At 38.1% G+C, this 24,569-nt stretch overlaps 1 protein-coding gene across 16 annotated transcripts in view; it reads left to right on the forward strand.

Moving 5' to 3' along the window:
- Nucleotides 1-24,569, forward strand: part of LOC100650792 (polypyrimidine tract-binding protein 2) — a 421,711-nt gene that overhangs the window by 96,382 nt on the left and 300,760 nt on the right. For 3 of the 16 annotated variants that reach the window (XM_048413309.1, XM_048413313.1, XM_048413314.1), the window contains exon 1: nt 2,022-2,829. The exons of 7 other annotated variants lie outside the window; for them this stretch is intronic. Coding sequence is in view for 1 of the 9 variants with exons in the window: in XM_012317492.3 (XP_012172882.2) it covers nt 3,417-3,425 (9 nt within the window). In the remaining 8 variants the exon portion in view is untranslated. Of the gene's footprint in view, nt 1-2,021; nt 2,830-3,193; nt 3,426-23,280; nt 23,414-24,569 lie in introns of those variants that run through there. 6 more of the 16 variants (XM_012317487.3, XM_048413317.1, XM_048413319.1 and 3 more) reach the window with 4 other exon arrangements.

Raw genomic sequence — 24,569 nt, forward strand, 5'->3', positions numbered from 1 at the left:
CAGCCGCGTATTCTTTTCGCCTATGCGGCCGTGTGCACGGTCACACACCGGGTGTCTTTGAACGAGAATGAATTCACTCATGCTGCATGAGTTGATAGCATTAGACTGTGGAATATTTGGTCCAGCAAGGCGATTTTAGGAAAATTTGGTTACTTTCGACCATCGTCCATTCTTGATAAAATCACTATACCGTGGAGTTTTATGAATTTATGGAGAATTTGAAGGTAAAAATTTCTACAGAATGCATATAATACACAAAAGTATACAAAACATCCAAAATAAAGTATTTAACGAGTAAAGAAAATCTCTGCTTACGTCATTTTTGTAATTGTACCCATACAAATATAAATGTATGCTATAATTTTTTAAATTTTGGTCACAATTGTTATCATTTCTCGTTTGTACAAGGTATTTGCACTCCGATTAACCGGATCATTGATCTGACTATGTAAATATTCCTTCAAATACATAGCGAAATGTTCGATGAATTATTTTAGTTTTCTATTGTGTGGTTCTATACATTAGGGGATTCAAATTGGTTTGATAAAAATTTATTCCTCTACTTTATTGGATTATACAGTCGTGAAGAACGTCTCATTTGATATATGATTCCATTATCGCGCTGCTGGAGTGCGCATGCGTCGAAGAATAGCAAGTCAAAAAACTTATTACTTATATATTCTGGACGTAATTTATAACCATACATTGTATTAAATTCATATTTCTTTATATTTCCTATTGTACCAACAGGAAAGTTATTATAGAATATAATGTGAGTATTCAGCGACATATTGCATCATCTACTTCAAAAGTGCCCCCAATTTAAAATAATTTAGTACTGTGTTACCTATTCTTTCCACCTAGATTACGTGTTTAGGAGAAACCATTTTTTTATCAGTTTTCAAATGGTTTCTCGCTTTTCCTGAACAACTTGTTCGTGTCGTGTCAGTTTTGAAATATGTGTGCTATATGCATATCGATTTTCACATCTATCGGAACGCACCATCGTAGAACAATCGTGAGTTAAACGGACGATAACCGTAGCAGAAAACCGCATCCAATGTCGCAGGTTGACTGTGCCTCTTGGCAACGGGACGACTGCTCCCACGAATCAGACAACAATAGTCTAATAACACCTTGCATATACTACGTTCGAGTCCCTTTATACGAAACTACATTACGAGTCTTCAGAGTTCTCTTCGTCGTTACATCGGTGTAACATTTCAATAATCTCGTGAAGTCGATTAGTAATATTCATTTCTTCGTTAAGATTTATTTTATTTAAGAAACAAAAAATTATTTTGAAAGAAAGACCGATCTCATAATTTCTATTTTCTATTTTTTTATTTTAACTATTCAAATCCATAATTTTACGAAACAAAGTACATAATCTGCCAATACATTTCACCATTATACGTATCAATTTTTACTTGAATATTACGTTTCATACTAGTAAAAAATCCCACGATTTCCTTGTTTCAACAATTTTATCCGGCTAAATCGCTGAAATGTCACACGCTGCGCCGCGTTAAAAGACACCACCCCGTATACACGCGTCGGTGTCTACAGGAGGAGCGGCACAGAGGGGCTTGAATCGTGTGCCGATACACCAATACACATCGTATGTTTGCGAGAGACGGAGAAAGGGTGCCAGCGAGAAGCAGAGAGAGAAAGAACGAGAAGAAGAAGAACGGAGTTGAGTCGAGTCGAGTCGGCTGTTGCCGGCTGCGAGTTTTCCCCTCCCTCGATCCTTTGCCGCCCCTCTCCGGCTGCACCCCTCCAGCCTAGTCGCTTCAATCACCCCACGTCCCTCCGGCGAGTCGACATATTCCCCCCTCTGACCTCTCCGTACCCTTCAACAGCCCAGAGTCGAGTGGTCGCCATCGTCCTCCCTTCGATCCCCTCGTCCATCTTCTTCTTCCCCCTCTAGATTCGTCGTCTCGTTCTACTCCTCTGTCCCCTCGGCTCCTCTCGTGGCGTGCCACGACTCGTGGCGAAGTTTTAGCGTCGCCTACCTCTACTCGTGGCGTGCCTACAACTCTTAGCCGGATCTATTACGCGCAGTTTTCGTGTTCGCGCGACGTTTCGTCCTCGCAACTTCGTTCGTCGCAACGTTTCCTCCTTTTTTTTCCTTTCTATACTAACTCTATTCTCACCATTCGCCTCTTCCCTCGTCCGTCATCTGTTTCCTCGTTCGTGTTGTACGCGGGTTCGCGCGGCGTGTGCGCTCGTGCCCGGCCGCTAGTTTTCCAGTGTGTAACACGAGCTCAGTGTGAAACGACGTCGGTTGAATACGTTTTTTCTCTCTCGTCACGCGGGTGCACCGGAAGAAAGAGAATCGCCCGATCTCGCCGGAAGTCAACGAAGCTTACCGGCTCGGCTACCGTGATTCGCGACGCGCCATCACCTAACCTCCAAACGCCTGTCTCTCGTTTTCGCGAACCGTGACAATCGGCGGCTGCGTCCTCCTGCTGGCTCCCTTGTCTCCGTGACGTTGTCTTAGATTCGATATTCACGCGGCGTTCGCGCGTTCGTTCACTTCACTGATCGTGTAGTGCGTGCGCGGAAATCATCGATCTCCGGTTTTCGAAAGTGAGACCATCTTCGCCCGATCGAGTCGTTATAATCATCGCGACATCTCGTGGAAGTAAAGAAATAAGAAAATATTGTATATATCTAACCTGTGCCTCTTTGTCGTTTGTGTGCTTTGTGCCAAGGATATTCACGGTGTGTGTACAATTATTTTACTACGTCGCCGATCTCTCTCAGGGAACGCTTTTTTTTGGATACGATCTTCTCGCCTGTGGGCCACGTCCTACCGTTTGCACGGTGAGTACATATATATGTATGTATATATATATATACAATGTGTTTGCCATTGAAGCCGGTCGTCGTGTCCGCGTGCTGCGTCACTAAGCGACGAGTAAAGGTGCGATCGCCCGGCGAAATCTCGTTGCGGCATTCACTCGGCGTTCGCGCGTGCTCCAAAATCAGTGTGTACGTACCTCACCGGTTAGTCGTGTGATTCAAGGGCGCATGTCCAACGAACGTTCACTCGATGCTCCGTTCAAATTTGCTTCATTATAACGTAGTATTTTCACAACCCGTCGTTTGTTTTGCGTACTGGAATTTTTCTAAGCGTATGTAGTTAACACGTATGGAAGTCGTACGTGTCTAGGTCACGATTACCGACGTCGAACCGCGAAATCATAATATTTGCGCTATTCTCTGTTTACGTTTGCGCGGCGAGATTCATGGTAGACACGCGCGTTCCGTTACGCGCCAAAACCTTTTCGACGTTTCATGGCTGCGACCATGCCGGAAACGCGTTTTATGGATCCGTTTGTTCTGTGTGTTTGTGCTTTTCCACGAGTTTTCGTCGAGTTTAGAGATCTTAGAAGCATGACGTACACAAGATGACGAAGGTATTTGAAAACTAAATTTAATATATCTTAGACTTTACCGTCTATAATCGTACATGTTTTGTTGGTTATATTTTGCTGCAACACGTAATAGTATACAAAATTGCCAAGTACATGCTCCAATCTCTATGATAGGCAGTGTATATATAATAACTATATGATTACGTACATATTTCTCCTATAATATCTAAAATATGTGCATATATGTAATGTTTATTCGTACGATTTACTCTATGCTCTCTCAATATGTATTCATATGATATGAACGAATTAATGTTAGATTTTTATACATATATGTATATTCTATGCACATAGAAAGGTTTATGAAGGTATTGAAAAAGTTGTAGACACCTTTTACGAATATGTCTTGTACGTAATGAAATATTTTGTAATTTTATTAGTTTTGTTACGGGATACCATGATTGTATTGTAAAGTTTGAAGCACATCTGAGAATATATATAGAAATTATAAGACATTTGACACCAGCGAATGTCTACGGTCTACGGTAATGTGTATCTATATACATTTTCAGATTGACTTTAAAGATTAATATAATCACGATAATAGTCATACATGTCATACATACAATATAAAAGTAAAAATTTTCTGTGATAAGTGTATTATACAAATAATTTTGTGAGCTAGTGCGTGAGATAGATAATGGTTATATGTATATGCGTTGATGACGGAGTTGGAGAATTTGAATTTTACCGCCATACCAGTGTTGTGGTTTCATAGCGGATTTCAACTGTTGCGCTTGTTTGCGCAAGAATGACGCTTAGAAAGCGGTTGTTTTGTGTAAACGTAACTTCTGACGTAATTTTGAGTTTGGCGTGAAGTTGCTTACGAGGAATTAATTATTTCAGGTTACGTGTTGGCGATTTATAATTTGTCAAATGAAAGCTCAAGATTATATAATACTTATTATTGTTATATTCAGGAATATGAATATATGACTATCGTTATTTATACAATTTGACTTTTAATTTTAAATTAAAATAAAAATGGATTCCATTTTAATCGGAAATTATATGGATAAAAGGAAAATTATGAATGAATTCTTATTAACGTCATTAACATGTTAAATATTCAGAAATGTTTGACGTCATTATGCTTAAACAAATCGGTTCTATTTTTTGATAATTGTTATGTATGAGGTATTTGTAATAATATTACTAGATAGTCGAGCCATTTAGTTTGTTGATATTTTACAATCATTTATTATAAAAAGAAAGGAAGAGACGATACATACGTACGATACAATGTAATCGAACAATTTTAGCTGTTTATTATATTTCTTTTGACTCCTTTAAATCACGTTAGAACCGTTATGCCATTCTGCTGACAGTGTGGTAAATATCCAATTTCTTATTTAGCCGGCCAATTAACAAATCTCACTCATATATCATTTCCACAGTCCGGCACCGGTATCAAATTCCATTGACGTTAACAATCCCGAGAACTGAAACGAGATAAGCAAATTTATATTCCAAATATGCGGCTCTATTCACAGTAAACTCTATTCTATCGATAATGGGATCATATATACATATTAAATTTTTCATATGGATTGGAGCATACTTTCTCACAATTTCCTTTCTCCCATCGTTCATTGAGAAATTTCACTGGTTCATTAGCCATTCGATCGGCCGCGATATCGACGTTAATTAGAGCGAATTATCTCGGGAATTGCCGGAACGCTTGTCTCTGTTTTGACCCATTAAATAGTTGTTAGCGGGTCGCGATATCCGCGATATCTCGCGGTGGGTGGAACGATGGCAGGCGTGCGCGGCTATAAAGGACCGTATAGTCCCTGGTTGTGGCACATGCCACCGTATTAGCGTTACGACGACCCCAAAGGCTTCATCCTTACCGAACAAACAACAAGCAGCTTTTCCTCGATATATCATATTTTTTAGGAAAAATAGCGTCCTCGTCGAAGCAACTGCGAGCTGCTTCCTGCGGATGTTCCATGCTTCTTGAAAAAGTTATTGGTCGTTGCCCGATATTTCTTCATGCTTTTTCGCGTTTCTATTGTCAATGGCACGAGTTGCTGCTTCTTGCTTGTTTCCATTCCGGATGGTAAAGATCAGAGAAAAGTAACAGAGACGCGACGACAGAAACAGACGTTGCTTCGGTGTGCACAGTTCGTCGACTCTTCCACGATGCATTTGGATTACTTGTTGCTAGAACAAACGTGGCTTTGAGAGCCGAAAGAAACGGAAACGTTACTCCGATCACGTTGCTTCAACGTGGACAAAATGTTTTTGCGAGTTGATATTTATCGGCTACTGAAACGTGCAGCAACGTGAGGCCGCGAAAAATGTCTCGTTGTTGCTCCAGCGAAGACGTAACCTAAGCTGCGCGTGCGGAGTCTGTGGGTCCAATAGTCTCGCACGTGGTGCCTCCACGCCAATATGCTCGCTCGTTGAAAAAGTATCGATCTGTCCGACTCGACCGAGATATTTTCAAGGCAGAAGCTGATCTGACGGAAAGATTCGAAGAGTTAGGGTTGTTAGGAACTGGGGAACTGGAAGTTACTTTCTGGGGTAGGAGAGCGTTCCTACGTGGGACTTTTACGGGATTATGTTTGACGTGGTATTTCTTTTGTACACGGTGTAGGACGTATTTCCTTTTTATGATTTTTCGTTTCTAAGGCCGGTTTCTTTTATGATTTTGGTTTCTAATAATACTAAAAGAAATTTTCTCCTTTCACTAAAATCAATTATTTGAGTTATATCAACAAATTCGAATTATTCCACTTGATATGTGTTTAATAGTTAAATCGTACAATAATGTAGTAAGATGTAATAGCGCACAAATATTTCTAAAAATTGATATCAATTTATATAAATTAAATTTTAATGATCATTCGCCTGAGTTTCCTCAGGCATTCACCTCACGTTGAAAGTCTTGCTTAATAACGTTTAAAATTGTACGAAAGCGTGACTAACACTTCCAACAATTGAAATTTCCAATTTCTACCGATTACATATGTATGTATGTATGTATGTATGTACCCCGAATATGTTCACGAAAATGATCGGTTGCTTGGCTTGTAGGTGAAATGGTAACGAGGTTTAACATTTTACAACATTTGACATTTATTAATATACGTATTCTTTTTATATTGATGAATCAAAAATGTGAAACTTTTTAAAAGGTGTACTTTTCAAATATAGAGATAATAGGAATTATCGAGACTCGTACGTATATTAGTAATGTCTACCATTTCTGTCAATTTTATCGCGTAGTTCGCGAATTGAATAAGAAGAAAGAAAAGTCAAATCAAAGTTACTTTTCGAGTGCTTCGAAAGGAAATAAAGGCTGATTAAAATCAGTCTCGCGATGTTTCGAATAATTGAAATTATTTCGGCGCAACTCAAAGCAAACTTCTATATAAATCGCATTAATGTGTGTCGAAACTTGGCAAGTTTTGCGTTTCGGTGAAACTTACATTTGACTCGAGGAAAATCGATATTCTTGTTACTTAGATGCTCTTCTATTTATAATTTTCAACTCTTACTGATTGATATTTTCATTATATCGTTCAATCATCATACAGCGTTATTTTTATAACATCAAGTAAACGTACACGCTGCAAATATTGTTTAACATTATTGTAAACATCATTGTTAACTTTATTCGGAAGAATTGGTAATTTAGGTGTTAATTTGGAATTTTCTACACATGTAATAATTTGGTTAAAAACGTAATTTAACTGAATTTAACAGTTGCGGTTGCGACCATTCCGTTCGCACGTGTAACGCGTTGGATATTTCAGTTATTCCAGAGGCGTTTGAAATGAATTTCTAATTTTGATACAGTTTTGGAATTGCACGAAATTGGACTTAAAATATGTACAAGCTTGACAAAATTTCTCGTGTTAATTGCATAGTGTTGGGCGTGAAAGTTGTTTAAAACGTTCTGACATTTCATAAATGTATTTCTATTTAAATAACGAAATGGAGCAATTTCATTATTTTTTTAACGGCCTCTTTAATTTCTCTTTCTCTTTATAAAGAGAAAAAAAAAACGAATTTCTAGCGAAAAGTTGGCATGGACAATTTCTATTGCTTTTCCAAGCAATGATCAGGAATTTCTAATCTCGGTCTTCAAAATAATCGCTGAAATTTCTATAGCAATTTGCAGAAAATTTTTCATGCAGAATAGTTTCTGCAATTGCTAAAGTTTTCAATTCGTTGAAAGTCAATTTGCGAAGCTTCGAAACGCTGGATCAAATCAATTTTCAAAACTTGCGGAACATTTTTTGCAATCCCATGGAAATTTCCACAATTTTTCTCAACTAAATTGAAATTTCTCAACTAATCATTCTCTGAATCAATTTTCCCAACTGTTAAACATTGCGAACTGCCTCGTTCCAAACCGGTTCCCAAAATTTCCCAAGCAAACGTGATCAAATCTTTCACCGCTCGATTATTTCGTAATTTCCGTGCATCCTGCGCGTTGTTTGAAAATAACAAACACCGGATCGTTTGCATCGGCGTATCTACAACACCTGCTCGACCGTGCACGCTCATTAAGCTTTCTCTGAATCGTGAGAATTGACCGAGCCTCCCCTATGAATCACGCGGCCGTAGCAAAACAGGGAATGCACGATCACGGGATCAGCACGTACACCGTTCTTTATTTTGTTAACTCTAGCTGGCGCATACCGTGGCTCATTTATATTTAGAACAGTAGCTTGGCTTTCATGGAACCCGACTTTTTCAACGACATCGGTTTTCTTTATGGATTTTTCCAGTTGGAAGTTTTGTTTCTTGAGTCGTATGCGTTTGGAGAGAGAGAGAGAGAGAGAGAGAGAGAGAGAGAGAGAGAGAGAGAGAGAGAGGTTTGAATAGGAGACGAGCCAGAGAGTAGCTCAGCTTTATTTTATTTCTTTCTACGCAATTGGAATTTAAAATCGTGGAAAGTTGTTTATGAGAGTGTTGTTTAATCCGTGAAGAATCAGTTATACGAAACATATTGCTCAGATGCAGGATGTAAGTATTCTAGTCGAAGTATATTGGAGTATTTTCAGTGTATTTAAATTTAGATTAGAGGGGAGGGCATGGCTTCAGGAGACTTTCAATTTAAATATGAACGAATCGATTCAGTTTCATTCAATTCTAAATGTAGATGATTTTCACTTGCTCGCTGATCATTTTGTTCTTGCCAATCTGTTCACTTGTTCACCAGCGAAATTAAATTTTCCCAATAATCGACAGCTGTTTTTCAATCTCACGCGCTCGAATACCACAAACTCCCGAGATTCGTCGCTTTCTCCGCCCTTTGCAATTCTCAAAACTACATCTCGAAACGATCAAGACTCGATCGAGCCGATAAATATTCCCTCGTTGGCAATTTCACGGTAGTTAAGACTCGGCTTTGCCGGGTCTGTTTTGATTGAAAATTAAAGCGACGTCTGTTGCAGTTGCAATTTCCCTCCCGCGAGAAGACGGGTGCCGTCCCCAAAGAACGATGCCATTGTCAATAGAAACTGGCTTTAAACCGGCAATCAGAGCGTACCTTCCTGCGAGCTAAACATGCTCGTCGCGTTGTTGCGTTAGAGCCACCGCCTAAAGGAACTCTTTGTATGTAACAGGCCTCTTCGAGCGTTAGAAACGTCGTCTTCTATAGATATAGTTGTGTTTCGCACGCTTGTATAGACAGTCTGCCGTGTATTATGCTGCCTCTACATTAGACAAATAGGGAATTCGTTCGGTACAACGATGGAAGAATGATCAGAGTTTGAAGTTAGGTTTGTTTTTAGTGTGTTTTGGCAATCGAACATGGTGAAGATCTCTGTTTGGCTTCGATACGAGTTGAAATTTTTCGAAGGAAAATTATAAATTGTTTATAATTTGAACAAGGAGCCTCGGTTGATATTATTATATCTACGTATACAGTGGTTATAAAAGCTATTTGTACACCACTGTGTTTATTATTGTATTTACATATTAATTAATAGACTGCCAGTGTTTATACATTTCTGGGAAATTTCTGGTCTCGGAAATTTAAATGCGTATATGTATAAGAAAATGTATAAGATGAAACAAATTTCTCTTTAGATTCCATGTCTTTAATTATTTTCACAAAAAATAAATCCTTCTGAAAAACAGCCTTGTCAAACACATTGAAATCTGTAAAAACGACTCGAGCCCAAACATAGTGATTTTGCTAATATTTTTTCGAAGTCGAACGAAATGAAAGTTTCCGCGATGCAACACGAAAAGAGTCGATTTAAATTCCTCTGGGTGGAAGACAAACTTTTCTTTAAATTTTGTCTGTAATTAGTCGCAAAGTCATCGCGTTTCTCTTTGCCATGTTTTTGCGCGCGCGCGCGCGCGAGAGAGAGAGAGAGAGAGAGAGAAAACGAAATTTCGCTACCGATACTTTTTATAGTTGATTAAATGAGGAAATTAAGCATCGACTGCGAGTCTTACGGTAAATACATGCAACGCAGTTCTTACTGCTAGAAAAAAATGAAATAAACAGCGTGTTGCTTGCGCAATTGAGAGTAATTAGCATACCGTCAGCCTTTTAAGTACGACGTCGATGATTTGATGGATTAAACTCGCCTTCGAAATTTTTTACTCGTAATAATGACAATAATTTTCAAGAAATAATAACCAGGTTTGAGAATAACTGAACGGATGAATGAAATATTAACAAGTAAAAAGGTGTTTGTATGGATCAAGAATTATTATTCTGGAGTTATTTATGTACATTTTAATTCTTTTATTAGACGATGCTTCTTTTTTTACGTTTAAAACATTCGCCGATAGTTGGATTACTTTGAAAGATTTCAATAATTATCTAATAACTTTGCCTATTTACTCATTCCCCTTTGATGTCTATTTTCAAATTACAAAGTTCGACCTATTATCGTATTAATCTGCTAGATCGAATCTACCAGAGTCCATATCTATTATTATATTATCGTATAATATCGTCGAACAAAAAGTCTATCTGGAGAAGGTTAAACGATTCTCCTAGCAGGGAATATTTCACCCTCGTCGTTCTTCCACAAAGTTCCACGTATAAGAAGAAATGAAAGGAAGCTTGATAAAAATGCGTCCTGAAAGTTGGGTTCTATCGTCGGAACGAGAACGTTCGAGGAGCTTCGAAGCTTGTCTGCGTTCCTGAATTACAGAAGAAAAAAGACGAATTCTCGAGTTAAAAACCGGTTCCAGATGCGTGGTACCACGGGGCCAGCCAGTGGCAAAAAGGGATCCTTCTAGCGGCTAAAAACCGTCGAGCGGCATCGAAACAGGTGGCCCTTGCGTCATCCGTGAAAATAACTTTCCATTTCACCAGAGTACGAGCCACGGGAATTGGCGTACTCGAGATCCGGCGTCATAGTTATTCGTATCGTCAGTCGGACTGCACAGATGCATATAGTAGTTCATGAAAGCATTCCAACGCTTAACACACAATTCTTTAGGTACGAACGCATTACGCGTATTATACGAATCGCGACTTTCTCCCATCAAATGATTAGAGAAGATCTATAAAAAATTGACAGGACCCACGAAAATTACACGAAATCTAAAAAAAGCCTGTAGCCTAAAATCTAGGAAACGCGTCTAAAATCTGCAAGACGTATAAAATACTTACAAGATACGTAGAAATTGTAGAAAACGTCTAAACAGCGTGGAAACTCTACACAAATTGCAAAGATCGCAGAAATCAGAAGTTTTTTTTTAACTCAACGGGGAAATAACCTGCCATAAAACATAAGAAAGTAAGAAAGATACTTGACCGCTAAAATAAAAGGTCCGAGACAAAGAGCAGGGAGAAGAAGCTCCGACAGAGAGCGATAATTAATTAAATAAACCATCGGTTTTATTCATTGGTTGCGGTTTTGCGATAACACACACACACACACACACAGCCGCCACCACTCGAAACCACGTCAAACCCTTCGGATTAATTTATTTCCCCGTTCTCCTTTGTTCGATTTAATCACATTTTCGCTGGTCTCGAAACGAGCGAGGAAAAACAGCATTTTCGAGCGGGCACACCCGATAAATTGGATCTGGTCGATGATCGTGAACGCCGTGGTTCAAATATTTATTACTCGTACGCGTTTACTATTTTGCCTGTCGTGTCTACCCTTGGTCGCGTTATTTAGGTTGCTCTCGTGTTCCGCGTTTTATCGATTGCATTTTATCGAATCGGCGACCTGAAATTTGCCCTATCGTCGTCGTTCGAACGATCAGTTTTAGTTTCGACTCGACAAAACGACAAACTAACGGAAGTAGGCTGCAGTTTTTTTATTTCTTTTTTTTTATTTTTTTACTTTTTTATTTTTTTTGTTTTTTTTTTTTTGTAGAAAGGTTTAACGTCGCATCGACAACCAGATTCATTAGCGACGAGATGCTCTGTGAGTGGATTTTAGAAAATTCGAATCGATTAGATTCGTCTCGTTACTCGATTGACGTTACGTTTCTCCTACCTTTTTAATTTCGTTTCTGTAATTCGGTTTTTAATATATTAATTGGCTCATTTTGCAACGAGGAATTAGCTTCTCCAATTATGGAATTATAGAATTGGGATAATCACAAAATGAAATGATAATATAGATGAATTTCAATTTCACTTGGCTCAGTTTTGATCCTTGCAGCGGTAAATATAATATAATTTCATTTTAACGAAAAAGACAGTTCGTTATTTCGGATAAATGAAGGTACTTAGGAGTTGGATAAGTTTATTAATATTATAATTTTATTTTTCGTATACTATAGCATATTACAAATTATAAACTTGTTTCTCTCTCGAAGAAAATCTGAATTTAGCGACACGATATTGATAGAATGTTTTCGATCGAGTCTACACCTTTTTTCAATTCGATAGAAGAATAACTCACGAAAAAAAAGAAAAAAAAAAAGGAAAAAACTGATACGAGACCATTTCTCATACATATGTAAATTCGCAGTTGAACCGAAAATTCATGAAATCGATTTCTGCCGCTATTGTTCGCCATTGTCGTCGCGACGGAGACGCTTATCGTCATGCAAATTTCGTATCGGCGGAGAAGAAAAAAAAAACTTTCCACTAGCGAACGTTGTACGTCTTCAGCATGGCTGAGGAAGCACGTGCGACACTAGTTGCTTCTTCTCTCAGTCAAGGTCGCGTAACTTCCACGATGTAATCCATCAAGTTCCTTTCTCTCTTCCCACACGACGAGTTTCACTGGATTTTTCACTCGATTTCGTTCACCGCCTTCTTTGTGAAAATATTTCTTTTCCTCGTTATATATGCGATGATCGTACCTTCGTTATTTACGCAATTTCAACCAAGTCTTGCCTACGATACGCATAACGTACGTATACAGCGCGAGTTTTCCAAATGCCGTAATCTTGGACGAAATTGCCGAATAAAAAAGTCTTATCGTTTCTCTTATCTACAAAGATTTTTCTGTTCCGCTAAACGTTTTCTTACTTCATCTTACGTTCTTTCATTTCACTCAAGAAATTTTTTATCATGTTCTATATACACAATCTTATACCCTAATATATACTCTTCTTCTCTTGCGATTAAGATTTTTCGTCGTGCATAAAAATGACGATTTAAAAATACAAAAAATATACGTTCCTTTTGAAGCAACCTTGTTCTTCGTTTTGTAGAAAAATTTTGATTTAAAAGCCGCAAAAAATTCCGTTTTCCCTTGTTTATAGCGCAGGATTCGGAAATATATCACGAAGCCGCCATTAAAGTCATCACGTTCACAGAACGAGATCCGATGGAATTAATGGGAGTAAAAATAACCGATTTCGGGTCGATTTACACGAGAAAAAAACGACGTTGTATTCTCGATTCTCCTTCTGTATTATGTTTTTTTACGGGATAATTGATGCGATATGGGTGGAACCGTTAGCTGGATGAAATCCAGATCGTGGATTTCGTAGAGCGAATTTTTTTCACGTGGGTGGTGAGTTATAGTGGTTGCTGTAGCTAAAAATATGTAGAGGGTGTGGGGACACGCGGTTCAAAAAATCGGGCAGATTTTTATTGGTGTTTATCGTTGATTATTTTCGTGCATGGCCGATTGCATAAGTCAGAAGTGTAGTTCGAGCTGAATAGTTTTACGAGATCTCGACTTTTGTACCTTTCTTTTAACTTAAACGTAGATTTTCTTTTCAGATACTTAACGATCAGCAATTTTCTAGGTGTGTCGCTCCTCTATCGATAAGAGACCGAGAATGTACAAACACAAGTGTCGATTACGATGTTTTCCATCTTTTTATTTGGCATTAAAGAACACGTACATCTTCGTAGTACGTATAAGTTTTCGTACGTATACGATAATTTTTTATCATAGACAATAACGATTTTATATCATTAATAACATTTTTCGATACTTTGATGGGCGCAACAATTTTGTCCGCAACAATTTTCTTATAACATTTTTGATGTAACGATTGAATAATCACGAGTCCTGATGCGAAATGCAAATATTTATGAATCAGTTTTATAGGAATTTTTCCTAAGGATTTTGGAGTAACATTTTTTAATATGCGCTTTGGCACGCCATTTGAGGTTCGATGAAAATGAAACGAAACGAACGAATCGAATTTTCTTCGATTACGATTTTGCAATTATGTTCGATAATAGTAACAGTTTATTTCTCACCCTGACGACCATGAAAAAGTATTTGGTTATTGTTATTTGTCTCGTACTCTCAGCCATTTATCCTTTCATACGTATACACTCCTCTTATCGGGCTATTTAACTACTAATCTGTTGGTTATTTATCTAACTATGCTTATTTAACTCTTGATTAAGCTATTGCATTTAAAAAACAAATTTTTCGGCAAAGTCATAAATAAGCAACCAGAGTAGCTTGACTTTCGTTTTCTACTGACTCGAATTTCTCGAGCGAGTCTTTTAAAATCGTAGCAATTTCTGTTCCCTGTCTTTCACGTACATATCGTCGTGCATGATATCCATTAGCTGTATGCAAAATTCGAGTCAGGTCTCGTAAGACAGCTGTTGTAACGAGCTAGACAGGGAGCAATTGCCCCATCTAAACATTCCAGCGCTGTCACTCCTTGGAAGCGCAGCTGTATACCAGGTGACTCTGAAGACCAGATAAGAATATAATTTCTTCATGCGCTATTGACGAAATTGAAATTTTATGAAATGAATATATCTGTCTCGATCTTTTAGTTTACCGATAATTTACTAACAAGTAATTTATCAATAACGGTAAATGGTCGGGTTATTTAAACGGAAACGGGTAGAGTCAACGAGGAATGGAAAGAAGAGATGGAGATGTTAAATATCGCGCACGATACAATTGTCAAAATACAATTCGGCCAGCCAAAGCGCTATGGTTAACGGGAGATGTGAAAACGTGAAAGATGGGAAGAGATATCGGAGGGCGGAATAGGAAGAAATGTGTAAAATCTGTAAAAGGAATATGGTGAAACACCAAAAACATTTTGGTGGAAGACTGCACAGAAGTAGAAAGAATAAACGCGAGTGTGGAAGAGATAGTAGGGGATAAAAGAAGGGATGGTTAAGAAAGGTAAAAAGGAAGAAAAAGGCGAAGAAAGAAATACTGGAAGATATATCAAAGATTAAGAGACGCAATAGGCAGACGGTTAAAAGTAGGAGTGGCTGACGGAATTAATAGTAGAAAGAACTTGCAGCGTAGACTCTTAGCGTGTATTATCTGGGTTAAGGATAGCGTAAGAATAAAGTATGGAAGGATGAGCGAGGAGATCGGACGAGGAAGACGGTTAGAGAAATTGTAATCGAGCCGCGTATCTTGTCTACGAAGTCGAAATCGAATAAATTATTATTAACGGTAAATGCTGCCGTTTGAACAAAGAAATTTCTCAGAAACGACACGAAGCGATAAAATCAGCTTCTGAAAAAATTGAACGTAGATTTCAGGATAGAAGGCGCACGTAATAGGCCCGAATTAATCCGTTCGAAGGAAATGGCTGTCAGTGTGTCGCGAGGCATCGCTAGATAGGGGGCAGCACCGTCGTTCTCCCTTAAAATTGGAGGCTTAGAGGCCAGTCGACGTTCACGAGGCGTTCAAGCTCTATTTTCTCGGCGATCGAACGTCCGATAGAGTGCTCGTAATTCACGTCGCGGTGAATTAATTAATTAAATCGGCCTGCTTGTGCCGGCTCTGATCGATACTGAAAATTATACGGCTCGATATGACCGGGTTCCTCCGCTCTCCACTTTCTCTGGGGACATTGTTCGTTTCATCGTCCTTCTCTTCGTTCGAAACGATTATTGCCGCGTTCCAAATAAGTCCGAATTGACATACAAGATCGCGTAAAACGCGGGAGATACGAATTTTCTTCAGCATCCGGAAACTTGCGTGCTCTTTATTTGACAATTGTCCTTTGGACGTTGTTGCTGGTGTCCGAACCGCGTTATTAACCTCTATTACAAAGATAATAGAGTCCACTATTTCATTTTATAAACGTATTAACGCAATATTACAAATACATCTAACTTTATGAATACATCGATACAATAAATTGTGCGATTTTAAATATTTCTAGCACGATCGATCGACGTAATTTTCCAAACAAAAACTAGTAAAATACGGAGAAAACAAGTATTTACCGATGAGTGGTACTATTACTAGTGGTAATGATACGACACTCGACGTTAAAACTTGCGGATCGTTAGCAAGGTAAAAAGAGCTCGAGTCGCTGATTATCTATGCAAACAAAGGCTACGTCGCCCGTAACGAAACGCGAGAATTAGATATGCGATTGCAAGACTACCGGCGATGATACGTCTCGGAGAGTAGTATAAAATTTAAATAAGTCCTGCCGTTAGTTCCTTTGTGCCAGGCAAGAAGACTTTCCTGCCTTAGTCATCGTTTAATTCGCCTCTTTCTCTCTCTCTCTTTCTCCCTCTCTCTGCCTCTCTCTCTTTCCCCACTCACTCGCTCATTCACATACCATTTCACTTACGAGAGTTGGTAATTTTCTACTTAACTGACGGAACTATGTCGCAATAACAGCTCTGAAACTAAGTGTTTCGTGTATTATCCTTCTTAATTTCAAACCTTTCTAATTTTCTTACTCTGTTAGACCGTAGTGTGTATGAAAAGTTGATAGAAAACTATATATTATTGTTAATGCTATTATTTTTATCATTGTTATTCGTTAACACAAGGCAAAGCGAAATACGCAAAACGGAAAGGAAAAGGCAGAGAGTTAAAAACAATAGCGAGATTCAGACGTTGAGACGAAGGGGAAGAAAGTAGACGCTGGATGAAGGAAAGTCAGAAAGTATGTAGATTATGCGAAGAAAAAGAAGAAAGGAAGAGTCGTGCCGGTGTATATGGTAGGAATGTAGTCTAAAGAGATAAATATGAACGGAAGAAGGCGAACGAATAAAATAGATGCTTGAGGTCGGGAAGAGAAAGAATTGAAAGGAAGAACGGATGAACCGAGAAGAAAAGCAGGAGTCACGGAAGTCAAAGTGAATTCAAAAAATATAGAATTACCTATTCGTTGTTTGTTTATTTATGCGCGGTATAATAGACCGAATAGACGCCTTAGATCGTGCGAGAACGCGATTTAAACTAAACCGAATCATGAAACCGATCGTGTTTGCAAGTTTGGTATTTTTTTATGTTAGATAACGACGTTTTAACACATCGCTCGATATTTCGATTATTTTTCCAAGATTTTTTGCCGGAACGTGCGATGAAAAGGCAACAATTGCGTCAACAGGTATATTTACAGTTGGATACTTACATTGACGCAACGTGTGCGTCAGTATCGCTGAATGTAATAATCAAGATTTCGAAGATATTTCTACTTTTATTTGGCCAATTTAAATCTTAACAAAGAGATATTCCTCGTTACAGTACAAAGAATTACGGTATTCTTCTCTAAATCGTTAGGTTATGATTTCACTAAAGGATTAACCGTTCTCTCTATTCCATCAGAATTTATTCGATCACTTATTCGATCCACTTCGCGAACGCACAAAACTAATCGGTTTAATCGATTCTCAACCGGATTAACGATTATGAAATCCGCAATTTTTCTCAAATTATCAGGGCGTTTTAAGAGTAATTCCCTCCGTAACTGTAGGCGAATGGTTAGTGGAAATTACAAGAAAATGTACGAGCAACTTCTAAATATGTATCTCTTTTGTCATGTAACAGTGACTAGGATAACTATTATTCTGTGTATTACATTTGACAAAGATATAATTAAAATGAAGAGTAATTGGAATGGTTGTGAATCCATTACTCGTTAACGACGAACAATCTCATTAACATTATTAATTTCGAGAAAAGTTTATCAAATGTTAAATTTCCACATTTTGAAAGAACGAAAACGCGGGTATATTTCATTAAGGTTCTACATTCATTTCGAGTCTGCTAATTAACGAAAAAATAATATTATATCAGACACATTTCTCACGGAGAAATGTAATTACGAGAGTATTAAATGGAATGAAATACGAATTAACAATGAGAAAGAGAATGTAAAATATACAAATTAACATATTACTAAAATATTTTAGAGTCAAACACACGCGTGCGCTCTCGCACACACATTTGTACAAGAAATTTAATCAAGTTGTACAACTTTTATGATATTTCACTCCCTCGAAAAGCATCTAACGAATGAATTTTAAAATTCTTTTTAATTAACAAGATACAAGATTTTTCATTTGAAGAGGATGTTTGTACAAATAATTCTGATTCTCCAGACCGACCCATATTCATGAAGGAAGCGCACAAGGAATTATCACGAAACTGATCTTCGTTAATAGTAGACGAGCAATAAATGTCTTTCCCTGACATCTTACCATCGGTCAAATTACTAATTAAATGAATAATTCGCTCTCTTTTTCCTACGTTTTTACTATCAACGAGAGTTAATCTGTCGTTAATTACGATCTGATGCATTGCCGTCATGAAAATACGTTTCGCGTGCATAATATGGAATTGCGGTTGTTTTTAATCACAGTTACGAAATCCAGGAGTTTCTGTGCAACAAGAAAATCATTAACCGCGTTTTTTAATAATTTTTATTTTCAAAAAATATGTGGACTCACTTATCGCGCACAATTTCGATGCGTACGATATCCTTGAAATTTGTAGAAACGAATCTTTGAAAAGTCGAAAGCAAATAAAAAATTCCCAACTTAAATATGGTCGTTGCTTGGTCGATCGAAAGAAATGGAAAAATGAGATCGTAATGGTGAAAAGTCGAGGTTGTACGATTGTTGGACACAGTCGAAGGTTCTTGAACCAGGAAACGAGCAATTTTGCTATCCCGACCATCCACTCGCTAGATAGACAGATATTTAATTAATTTCAGCGCGAGGATGTCGACAACTGAGAAGCTCACCGTTGAAATGAAACGGACTCGAAGAAGGTGGACCACGTAGAACCGTATTTAAGTGTGTTTTGACTTTTCTTCGAGCAACTTTATTTGTCTATTTTCTCATAAAACTCAAAGAAACTCGAGGTTATAAGAATATTTTGCCAAACAAGATACGAAAGGACGAAGATATTCTTATCAGGAAAATTAAGAATTCCTTTATAACGATAAAGAATCACTGTATTACTAAAAAATTCTTTTTTCGTTAATTATACTTTCTATTTACTGCATTCACTGCAGCAAGAAATAGTAATTAATTATTGCTACAATTATGATACATATTACGCTTATTTATTGGTTAGTAATATCGAGAAAATATGTTTAAAAAATTTCTACCGTTTCTGTTACACTTTTCCCAATAACAATTGAAAATGACCACACGATTCGGACAATTTAAAGTATTAAATCGAATCGTTAATAATCTAAATCATTTTCAAATACTAAAATTTTGTTATATCGAGAAATGGGGGGGGGGAGAGAGTTTGAGAGTTTGTTAAAAATTTGAGAAAGCCGATGTTCAATGTGATTTTCATAGGAGGCAGTTTCACCCGGTGAAAATATCGCTTTGGTAATATTTCGTAATTTAGATCGTCTTCGTTATGATTTAACTCGCGTGGCCTACCCTCGTTATTTCGCGGCCGAGGCGAAGTGCAGCCTGAATGCGGTCCATTATTATGCTCCCTGTTGCACCACTTATCTTCGATCATGGCGTTCGCATTCGCCTGGAATTGTTCTCCGCGGATCGGGAACACGACCTTTTCCAGCCCGTGGAAAGGTTACCAGCAGAAGAATCCCGCTCGCGTTTCCTTTTGCGATTTCACATTAGAAAAGCTTACTATAAATGGAGGAATCTTTTACATATTTCTGCATACTTTGTTCTTTTTTTTATTCTTTTTTAATACGAGTGCTTTTCATTCGTTTCTTTTTCCCTTTTTTTTTTTTTTTTCATAAACCATGATTGCAACTCTAGGAATTAGAGAAATTTAATTGAGATGATATATGACTAAACTTGGGACGCGATTGTAATAATTTTTTCAAGCTTAAAAATTATCAGTTAAAGCGATAGGAGACGAACGACTAAATTAAACAGAAACATATTCGGAATAAAAGTTCGCGAGGCAACGAATTTATTAAATTTCGCGATTTATCGCGAGTCTTAATATAAAAGGGGATTAAAGCGAATAAGGCGAAGAGCGTAGTGGCCGCTTGTCGCGTTAACGCTTTTATCGACGTTTCACTGTCAAGAACGACAGAGTAACACCTGTTTCCCGTGTTCTCCAAGTTTTATCTTCTTATCCGCCAGTCAGTGTCGACACTGACGCTAAGTAAATAGAATTTTCTTTTTTCTTCTCCGGTCCGGCTCTCTGAATGAACCGTAAGCTTCTTGGAAGCTAATCTTCGCACTGATGAAAGAAAGCTGCCTCCACCTTGACCCAGAAGAGAAGCAGCTTATTGATTTATCCGTTTATATTCCGTTCAAAGGGGGATTGGATCGGGGAAAGAAAAATTTCTCGACTTTTTCTTCTGGTTTACTTTTGCAAGAGTAGCTTTTGTTAAAATTATCGTAGTACGTGTTATCTATCGAATGGAAGTTTAAGTTTGGTTGGAAATATATGCGAGTTGATCTAAGAGTAGCGTTGAACTCTTAGATTATTTTTTAAACATTTTCTATTAAATTTATCGAGCGATCGTTTTAGAAAAAATTTTCGAGCGAAATTTCGCGCCTTTGACCTCAAAAATTCACATCTTTGAAAAAGAAAACAAAACGAATTTCTTTACAAAGTCGAAATGAAACGAAATCGACAGGAATTTACGAAACATTCGCAAAATATCTATGCAAATCAGTTGATTTTGAACATCCTCTGTCGTCGTCGTCGTCGTCGTCGTCGTCATCATCGTCGTTCTTTTCCATTGACTCGTGGCTGTTATTTTTGAACAGTGACGCGTGGCTTTGTTCTTAAACGCGATTATTCGGCGTGGCGTGAAATCATTGCGAAACGAACGGCAGCAATCTTCGGCAACAATGTGTCCTGGCCGCGTTCGTACGAACGCATCCGGATTATCGGCGGATTGAATAATTCAGTTCGCTGATGAAATCCAATGGGTTGTGCTTTCCGTTCCACGATCCCGCGCTTTGGCCGCGTTGTAGCTGTTGAAACAATTTGCGTAATCGATAACGGTTACTGGTAGCCAGAAAACTGACGATCATTTATAACGATCATTTATAAATGAACTATTCTATGGACGCGTAAGGTTTCGATTACCAAAATTAATACAAGAATCGATTCTAGGAATTTTGTAGCCAATGTGCAACGAGTAAAATCATGGATAGTCTGTGCAATTGGCAACGAAGGTATTGGCTGCCAACTAGTAGTATCGCTCGATTGTCACGGAAGTGATATAGAAACGAATATAAATATTCTAGGCGAAAGAAAAATGTCAGTACCTCGTAAAAATTATTCAAAGTAAAGGTTGTACGTATCTATTTTAAGAGCCGAGAACGTTATCGTAATTATGTTCAGCTGTTGAAAATGATATTTCATTAGAAAGAAAGAAAGAAAGAAAGAAAGAAAGATGAAATAGCGAATCGCGTTCTCTTCGAAATTCGCGAGAATAGCCAGCTCGTGCCAGTACTTTTGATCATCGCCGTATTTAAATACACGGGATCGCGCGTGCCGAAAATTACGCGGATCGAAATTTGGATTCGTTTACGACACGTGTAAATGCACGTGTCTCTGCATACACGTGAAATAGGAACTTGTAATACGTACACATGTTCCCAACCCTTGGTTACTTTTATATTAGCTGAGAGTGAGCGCACGCTTTTATCAGCTTATCTTTGAAAGCGACGGTAAACATTTGAATTATTAAGACCTTCGGCTGGCGCTTTATTTCTCTTGCTTCTCTTCTCTCCTTCCAACGTCTTTCTGGTCTTCCTTTTAACAAAGGGGTGAATAGGGTGTGGAAAAGAGCGAACAGAGCGGAGGATCATTGGACAGAGGGAAGAGAAGTCTTGGATATCAAAGTTTTAACGAATGAGCGATCGTTGCTCGAAGCAAGTGGAATAATCGATGAACGGTGTAATCGCAAAGAAACTAGAGATGACGTTTTTCCCAGTTTGCGTACTTTCTACAGGATTAGGAGGCTTGGAATTTTTGTTTAAAGACTCGGTCATGAAATAAATAGATTTAAATGTCGATCTTTGGCAATATAAAAGGCGAGGGAAAATTATCAATGTAATCGCGATCAGTCGATAAGTTCCTAATTATATACTCTATGGTTTCTCCGAAATGAAGTTTTTCATACTTTTATCGAGTATAGTCCTCCGACTGTATCGCAACACTTGAGATAACACTCAAGTTGAGTGTGAAAAGTCAAGTATTTATATTACTTTAGTACACGTTATTGCTGGTGTGTGTTACGTCAACACATATTATAACACGGAAAGCCTAAATTCTCTTCTTGCTGAGTCAATCAATAACTACTAAAGATAAAAATACACAGTCTAGTGCTCTGGATGTCTAAATATTTAAGTACCATTATAGCATATTCAGAAATACCTTTAACGTGTTACGAACTATCAAAACTCTGTTCAAATGCCATTTTTTAAATTAGTTTTATAAAAATGTGAATTCTAGCATCTCGTAATCTATTTTAGATTATAGTTATGGTTGCCTAAATTATGCTCGTTATCCTGGCAATTCTTTCACAAATTTTCTCCACAACTTGAAGCGTACAAAGGATCGAGACCTTGCCAGACGATCGGAAGCAGCATCCTTTCATTCGAGGTTTGCTTTCACCGAGCAGAAAGGGAAAGGGCGAGGCTCTTTCCTTTGTTCAGGGCCCAGTTTCTGGCCCAGGGGCATACCACGGCCCGATTGGCCCTCGTAATTGCTCATTGTTCACCGATTCGGCCTACCTGTCTCGTTTCGTGGAATTTGCTTTCGTGGAACGGTAGCTTAAAAAAATGTCGGATTAACCTTGAACGTGGCGAAAGCGCTCGAATCGATGTTCCATAGAGCGTTCCACGATTTATTCCGTCCTACTGCTACTACTACACGTTCTATCGTCATTATTTTTCTACGAATTTTTCATTAAATTTCTTGCTTCGTTTTTCTCGAAAAAAATCCTGACGCTCGAACCTTCGATTAGTATCATCGAGTAAATTGTAATAGAAAATAGACTACGTACTACGATAATTCGCATCCGGTATTCCGAAAACGATTTTCACACCTAGACGTTCCCGTGTCAGCTTTTTTATTTTCGAACCAAATCTTGTCATCGACATTAGGAATTCTTGCCTCAAGGCTCTCGTTAATCTAACCAACTTTTTTCCATCGTCATTCAACTTGGCAACGTATCGCAAGGTAACACGACGTAAACGCTCTACCAAGACGCAAAACTCAACGTATCAACTTCGTTCCTCCAAAACGTGCCTCGTACACTCTTCAGAGGAAGTTGCGACCCTCGAGGCAACTTACGAGCTTATCCAACGATTTCTTTCTACGAACTTTCGTCTCTGATCTCGAGCTTCAATTCCTCTGGTTGGTTATACTCGCCACAGCTAGAGTCAGCGTACCTGGTCGTACGAAGAGGTAAGCGAATGCTACGATAGAAACAATGGCGCGTCGATACCTTTTCCGATCACTGTACTTCAAATTTCAATAATTTAACCGAAGCTGTCGTAGCACAAGTATTTATAATTATCTAATACCAATCAGAGTTGGCTATTATTCGAATTGTTTCCAATAGATATGCAAGGTATCTTTATACTTGCGTATTCTATCTGTGAGATAATTATTTGTTATCTGTAATAAATTATTTTCTATTATTCGATTATAACGATCGCAGAATTATTCGAACGATGATACGAATAATCGCCTTCACTTTTTTTACATGTATATGCAGATACCGGTATGACTTTTACGTTTAATTTACCAAATGAATAATTTATCAGGGAATAGCGACCTTTTTAATCTGGCATTTTGAAAAATGATAATTATAAAAGACAGTATTTCAACGACTGGACAATGTAGTTTCGAAAATGTATCTCACGTTCGATACCATATCTATCCTCCTCAAATAATATATAAATATCTCCATACAACGTATAATTTTAGCCCAATAAATTCTTATCCGAATAGGTTAACCGATTAAATTTGTATTCAGACGTGAGTGGCGTATAAAATTTGACTCTTTATTTTTATTCGTTATTCGTTATTAGAATAAAATTTTGTCCGGCGCTGATACCAATTGATCGTAAGAGTCAACTTTATCGGATACAGTAAATGCAATAAATACGAAAACGTGGCAATGTTAGATGTACTTCAAATTTGAACAACTTATCCGAAGCTATCGTAATATCGTAAGGCACGTATAGCTGTCCGATACCATCCGAGAGATAACTCGAGAGTTAACTTTTGGTCGTGTCGTGACTTTGGCGTTTCTTGGTCTCGGTTCACCGGCTTTGTCGATCACTCGGCCAACGGAGGAAAGAAAACGCGGACACTCTGTCTGAGCAGCCATATACAGGCCCGAATGGAAAAGTGAAAGTGTGTTGCTGGGTCAAGTGTGCCGCGAATCCTTGCGTAACAAGTCCACCGGTAACCTTATTCCTCCGATAATCCGCGATTTCTAATGCCACGCCGCGTCCATGCCTCTCGGTTCAGGAAGAAGTCTGCAGTCTATAGTCTCCAGTTTCTCCGTTCTTCGGTGAAAATTGATCGGTCGCTAGGTGTCCAGTATTGCTCT

Source organism: Bombus terrestris, chromosome 16 (genome assembly GCF_910591885.1).
Source record: "Bombus terrestris chromosome 16, iyBomTerr1.2, whole genome shotgun sequence".
NCBI classification, from domain to species: domain Eukaryota; kingdom Metazoa; phylum Arthropoda; class Insecta; order Hymenoptera; family Apidae; genus Bombus; species Bombus terrestris.